We start from the raw sequence: 6874 nt of genomic DNA on the forward strand, positions 1-6874 counted from the left end.
TACCAAAATAGAAAAATTAGCCGGGCGTGGTGGCATGTGCCCGTAGTCTCAGCTTCTCAGGAGGCTGAGGCAGAAGGATTGTTTGAGCCCGGGAGTTTGAGGTTGCAGTGAGCTATGATGACACCACTGCACTCTAACCCCGGAAACAGAGCGAGACCTGTCACAAAACAAAAAACAAACAAAAATGTTCAAAAAAAAGAACACAGTTGGAAGGCTTACACTATCAAGACTTACTATAAAGCTACAATAATCAAGATGGGTGATATTGGTGTAAGGGTAGACAGATAAAACAATGGCACAAAATAGAGAGCCCAGAAATAGATTCACATGTATATAGCTAATTAATTTTCTAGAGACGTACCAAGTCAAGTCAATGGGAAAAGAAATGTCATTTCAATGGATGTTCCTAAAACAACTGAAAATCCACTGAGGAAAAAAAATGAATATTGACTCCTACCTAATTTTATTCACAAAATTAATGTGAGGTGGATCATGGACCTAACCTTAATATTCAGAACCATCAGGCTTCTAGAAAACAATATCGCACACTATCTTTGTGATATCAGGGTAGGCAAAAGTTCCTTGGACAGAATACAAAAAGAAAAACTTGACAAAATGGCTTTATCATAATTTAAAGTTTCGCGCTCGCTTCGGCAGCACATATACTAAAATTGGAACGATACAGAGAAGATTAGCATGGCCCCTGCGCAAGGATGACACGCAAATTCATGAAGCGTTCCATATTTTTTAAAAAAAAAATAAAATAAAATAAAGTTTCTACTTATCCAAAGACATCATTAAGAAAATGAATAGATAAGGCCAGGTGTGGTGGCTATGGTTTATAATCCCAGCACTTTGGGAGGCCAAAGTGAGAGGATCACTTGAGGCCAGGAGTTTGAGACCAACCTGTGCAACAGAGTGAGACCCTGTCTCTACAAAAAAATTAAAAAATTAGCTGGGTTTGGTGGCATGTGCCTATACCCCTAGCTATTCAGGAGGCTGAGGCAGGAGGATCGTCGAAGCCCAGGATTTTGAGGCTTCAGTGAGCTATGATCATGCCATTGCACTCTAGCCTGGGCAGCAGAGTGAGACCCTGTCTCTACCAAAAAAGAAAAAGAAAGAAAGAAAGAAAAAGAAAGAGAGAGAAAATGAATAGAGAAGCTGGACAAAAAATCTTTGCAGCCATGTATCTGGCAAAGACCTTATATGCAAGATACATAAAGAGCTCTTACAAATCAACAAAATTATAAATGACCCAATTACAAAATGGCCAAAAGGCTTCAACAGACACTTAAGATACACAAATGACCAATCAGCACATTAAAAAGCACTCAACTTCATTAATTAGCAGAGAAATGGAACTTAAAACCACAGGGAACTATAACTTCTTACCCATTAAAATGGCTAAAATCAAAGATTGATGTTCCAGTGATCTATTGCTGTAAAACATATCACTCCAAAACTTAGTAACTTCTCCAATTATGAACATTTTATTATCTATCACAGTGTCTTGGGTCAGGAATTCAGGACAGGCTTGTCTGGTTGGTTCTGGCCTGGGGGTCTCTCCTGTTGTTGCAGTCAGACTACTGCTGGAGGTGAAAAAGTGGGGGCTGGAGTAGCTAGGACTTCGCTCTCGCTCTCTCTCTCTGCCTTCTGATGATCTTAGGGTCTCTCCATGTGGTCCAGCTTGGGCTTCCTCACAGCATGACAGCCTCAGGGTCCGCAGACTTCTTACCTGGAGGCTCAGGATTCCTGGAGCAAGCAAGCCATCAGCCAGCAAGGTGGATGGATCCTGCCTTTCCTTTATGACCCAGCCTAAGAAGTCACACAAGGGCCCTTCCACCACATACTATTGGATACAAGTGAGTCCACAAACCCACCCAGATTGAAGGGGAATGAAATTAGACTCTGTCTCCTGCTGTAGAAGCAGCAAGATTCTATTGTAGAAGAGCATGTGGGATGACAGATATTACTGCAGCCATTTTGGATTACACAATCTGTGGTGGATAAACTTAGAATGAAAAGCAAACAACAGGCTGCTCCGAAGGTAGTGAGTTATCTCACTTGATTGTTCACAGTCAGTTACAGATTGAACTCCTTGTTCTACTACTTGACCCCTCCTCACTACTGCACTTGACTAATCTAAAAAATTTTTTTAAATTTAAAACATTTAAAAAATGAAAAAAAAAAAAAAAAGCAAACAGATCATTCCAGGCCTAGTAAGCCACTGTAAAGAGTTTAGTCTCGATATGAATTGTGATAAGGAACCACTGGAGAGCTTTTTGGCCTTTTTGTTCTGTTTTGTATCACTGGAGGGGTTTACGCAAGAGAGTGAATTATCCAATTGTCTTTAAAAGTCTATTCTAGCAGCTGCGTGGACAAAGAATTCGTGGGAAGGATTTGAAAGCACAGAGACCATTCAAGAGGGGGGTCCAGAAGTCCAAGTGCCAGACATGGCGGTCAGCCCTAGCTTAAGTGAGGGCACAAGGGAGAGAGTGGGGGACAAAGAAGGCCACCAGGCTTCTGGCCTGTCCAGCTGTTTTGTTCACTAAGATCAAAAACGAAGTAAATTGGTTTTGGACATGCTGGCTTTAAAAGTCCAAGATAGACGTATCAAACTCGGACAATAAAAATTTAGGGAAGAATACACATAATTTAAAAAAGCACAGGAGTGGACGAGATGCGCGTCAGCCAGAGGATTTAAAACCTCTCTACCCACTCCTGCCCTTTGCACAGCTGACTGTACCAAGGTCTCAGACAGCCTGGGACACGCATGCGCACACCTACTCCCCAGCGGGACCCTGCGGGAGCTTCCGGATCGCCTGCGCACGCGCGGTGTGGGGCAGTCGCCATGGAGACGCGTGGCCCCAGCCAGGCTGTGGGCTGCGCCAGGCGCAGGTCGCGGGCCCCCGGGCGGATGGACTGCCGCCGCCGTGGGGCCGGGGCGTCCCGGTACGGCAGGGGGGGCGAGGACGAGGAGGACGAGGAGGAGGAGTTGGAGGGCGGCGCTGCGGGCTCGCCGAGGCCCCGACTGCCCCCCATCGCGGGCAGCGCCCCCGAGCTGACCAAGCGGAAGGTGAAGAAGAAAAAGAAGAAAAAGACCAAGGGGTCGGGCAAGCGGGACGGTAAGAGGAGCAGGTGCCTTTGCTTCGGCTCCCGCACCTGAGAGTCGTCTCCGAGCACACCCATCCCCCGCCTCCCGGAGACCCGACTGCCTGGAGAGCACTTCAGACCGGGGACAAGCTCGCCCGCCCCAGACAGCGGTCCTCCCGCTCCCCACACAGGCCACTTGTCGCAGCGCAGTGATGGCCCAGCCCTACCCATAAAGACCATGCGTACCAACAGAGACCCCCCAGCACAGAGTCCCCTTAATCACCACAGACGTCCCGCAGACACCTGCCATTCCCAAGAGCCTCCCAACCCCACAAAAGATGCTTAGCTTTACACAGACACCTCTCAACGTCCTAATCCCTCAGCCAAAACTTGTAATCCTAAACATCCACACATTCCCCACAGACGTCTCAAGCCCTCCTCACACGGAGACTCTCCCGAAGCCAAACACACTAAGACCCGGCATGACAGACCCTCGCTCCCATTCACACAGAAACACAGGGGTCCTGCTCGCCCCCTGTGCGTTACGGGGCACCTGCCTCTGGATGCGATGGGGACACCCATACCCGTGTAAATGCATATAAAGTCCTTGCACAGACCCCACCCCCCGCCTCCTGTCTCCCAAGGGGCAGCCTTCAACTGCACAAACGCCATCACACCAGTCACCGCAGCTTCCTCTTGTAACCCTGACACCCTCCACAGCGCCCCCTCGTAGCAACGTTACCACCATCAGATGACACTAAAGCACAGATAACCTGTCATGCTCACAGTTCACAGTCTACACACACACACAGATACTATGTTATACACTCGCGTGCATGAACGCCTCCCCCAGACAGCTCCTATACACGGACAGTCCTATGCACGCAGGGGCTCCAGGCTCTCTCGGGGACACCTTCACGTGCATGCACACGCCAACACCTGCCACAAACCCACAGTCGCCACATCTCACCATGCTCTTCTCACAGCACCCCCAGACTTCTCAACAGAGGCGCTGAGCACCTACTTGGAAGACAGAGGATTCAACAGTGACATGGAAGGCACCTGCCCATGAGTGCTGCGAGTCCATTGTCACCTGTGTGGTGCATCTCAGTGGCTTTGCTTATCAGGGAGGTGGCCTTGACCTCCAGTGGGGCTGGTCCCGGGTTCAAGTTTCTGGGCCCTGGTTCTTTGTGGCAGAGCTGGCCCCACTGGCAAGCTGGAGGCAGGAGTGTCAGCCTTCCAGATGTCAACTCGTAGTGTGGGGAAGACCATGATTACTTCTTCAGGTGGAATCAGAATAAAAAGCCAAGAAAATTTTGGAGTTTAGGTCAAAGAGCCCTATATGTGTCTGCAAAACGAAATTAAGAAGTTTATTGTCTTTTGGGTATAGATTTTTTTTTTTTTTTTTAGACAGAGTCTTGCTTTGTTGCCTGGGCTAGAGTGAGTGCCGTGGAGTCAGCCTAGCTCACAGCAACCTCAAACTCCTGGGCTCAAGCAATCCTCCTGTCTCAGCCTCCCGAGTAGCTGGGACTACAGGCATGCGCCACCATGCCCGGCTAATTTTTTTTTCTATATATATTTTAGTTGGCCAGATAATTTCTTTCTATTTTTAGTAGAGATGGGGGTCTCGCTCTTGCTCAGACTGGTCTCGAACTCCTGACCTCGAGCGATCCACCTGCCTCGGCCTCCCAGAGTGCTAGGATTACAGGCGTGAGCCACCGCGCCCGGCCCTGGGTATAGCTTTTGACTGTAAAAATGACAGTGACATGTACCTCATACTGTCAGCAGGGGACACCAAATAGTTTTCAGGAGTAGGAAGATAAGAAAATGTCGAGAGGATTTTTTTTCTTATTTTTTTTTTCTCTTCTTTTTTTCTTGGGGGGAGAGGTATTTCTCTCTCCCCTCAAAATAAAAAGATGAGCTGATGAAAGAACCACAATTTGTAGTATTTTACGTGCATGTTACATAATTCTGAAATGCTACTAATTTAAAAAAAATCAGTACAAGCACACAGCTGAACTATTTCTTGGTTTGGCATAATACTGCCTTCATCAGTCGAATTTAGGGAGCTTTTCTGTTGTTCTCCGTTTCTTCCATCATAAAGCGTCTAGACTAGCGGTAGAGTCACAGCCTCCCAGAACTGGGAAATACCTTGGTGCACATGTGGCGAGGTTCAGCTGGGGGCAGCGTGGCACAGTGGAAAGAACCGGCCCCTGGGAGCCAGGCCCGCATTCAGATCCTGGCTCTGCCACTCGCTGCATGACACTGGCAAGTTCCTGCAGCTCTTGGAGCCCCGGTTTCCTCACCTGGAGAATAGGGCCGATTTATTTTATCCAGAGGACCTGGCTCATAGCATGGGCTAAATAAATGGTTCCTCCTGCCCCCAAATGCCTTGAGCACAAGCATACAGGCAGCGGATGTGCGCGGAGCTGGTGGGCTTGGCGACCTGAGCCCTGGGTAAGGAGGGGCCTCCACCCCCTTATATCCTGGCAATTCTGGCACCATCCCAGGCAGGCCGAGGGCAGACGTCACCACAAATACTAACCTACTCATCTACTCAGCAGATAAACATCAGAGTCGGAGCCTGAAAAGCCAACAGCTTTCTTCATCCTCTCATGACATCTTAAATCCCAGCAAAGACCACGGCCCACGGCCGGAGCGCAGACAAGACAAACACGAAAACAAGCACATCCCTCCTTACTCCTCCACCGTCAGTCCTCCCCACTTTGCCGAAGTAGCAGAGAATCTTTCGAACCAGGTCAATGAAAGCCTGCGCTGGGAGGGAGTCCTCGCTGACCCGGAGGCAGAGAAAGAGAGGATTCGAGTCTATAAAGTGAACCGGAGAAAGCGGTACCAGATTTTGGCCCTCAAGGGCTTCACCTCGCATCCCCATGTGGAGGAGAGCCCTGAGAGCTTACCCTACCTCCCAGACAAAGGCAGCAGCTCCAGCAACGCGCAGCCCACACTGAAAGCCAACCACCCTGATCACGCATTGAAGGAAACCTTACCCCAAGGCTCCTACACTCTGTTTTAGTTACTGGTCCGCCGGAGTAAATGTCCCCCCGCAATGCTGATGGACTTGTACTCTTTCCTTCCCGCAAGTTGATGTGTTAAAAAAGAATAAAAGGAAATCAGACCTGTATCTGGAAGAAGCAGATGTTTGGTACGTGGATGGGATGAGGCCGGCCTGTCCCTTCACCAAGACGCCCTTAATTGCCTGGGCCTCTTTACGAACATTAGCAATTTAGGGAGAAAAGTTCTTTTAAGGATTTCCTTTTTCTGAAATAAACTCCTGTCTCTCTGTTCTTCAATTTCTCAGCACAGCTGGATGTCATATAATCTGCCCCTAAAAAGAAAAGAAAGTATGTAGATTATATATAAATTCTAAGTCTCAAACTCATGGGTAAAATTCACACAGTACGTGCTTCTGTAGACCCAAGGAAGAAGCCCCGAATATCCCGGATACTTTTATTTTTTAAATTAAATACCTGCCCTTATGTGGCCTCAAAATAAGTGGGTCCCAGAACTTCATCCCTAGGCGGTTATTATGGGAAATCCCAAAATGAATATTGCTTCTTTTATAAATATGGTTCTCTCCCAACACCCCATTAAAATATGCCTTCGTGTACCGCTTACCCTAGGTTTATACTCCTTCCTCCCACACATATTTATTGAGTGAGGGCTGTGTGTTATCTACCTTTGCATTCTCCCAGAAGCAGCTCCTCCAGATTCCAATGCAGATAGTTAGGGAGGTGAGTGAAAGGTGGGGGGCGGGGCGGGG

General features: G+C 48.2%; 1 protein-coding gene and 1 non-coding gene across 2 annotated transcripts; both read left to right on the forward strand.

Moving 5' to 3' along the window:
* Window positions 1-641: 641 nt before the first annotated feature.
* Window positions 642-748, forward strand: LOC138392678 (U6 spliceosomal RNA). The gene has a single exon (XR_011234964.1). It is a non-coding gene; the product is annotated as a U6 spliceosomal RNA (small nuclear RNA).
* Window positions 749-2851: 2103 nt separating this feature from the next.
* On the forward strand, window positions 2852-6127 carry LIAT1 (ligand of ATE1). Its single transcript, XM_069483111.1, has 2 exons — window positions 2852-3125; window positions 5655-6127. Exons 1-2 carry the CDS (start codon window positions 2852-2854, stop codon window positions 6125-6127), a joined length of 747 nt encoding a protein of 248 aa, XP_069339212.1.
* The last annotated feature ends 747 nt before the right edge of the window (window positions 6128-6874 follow it).

This window comes from Eulemur rufifrons, chromosome 9, assembly GCF_041146395.1.
Source record: "Eulemur rufifrons isolate Redbay chromosome 9, OSU_ERuf_1, whole genome shotgun sequence".
In the NCBI taxonomy this organism is placed as follows: domain Eukaryota; kingdom Metazoa; phylum Chordata; class Mammalia; order Primates; family Lemuridae; genus Eulemur; species Eulemur rufifrons.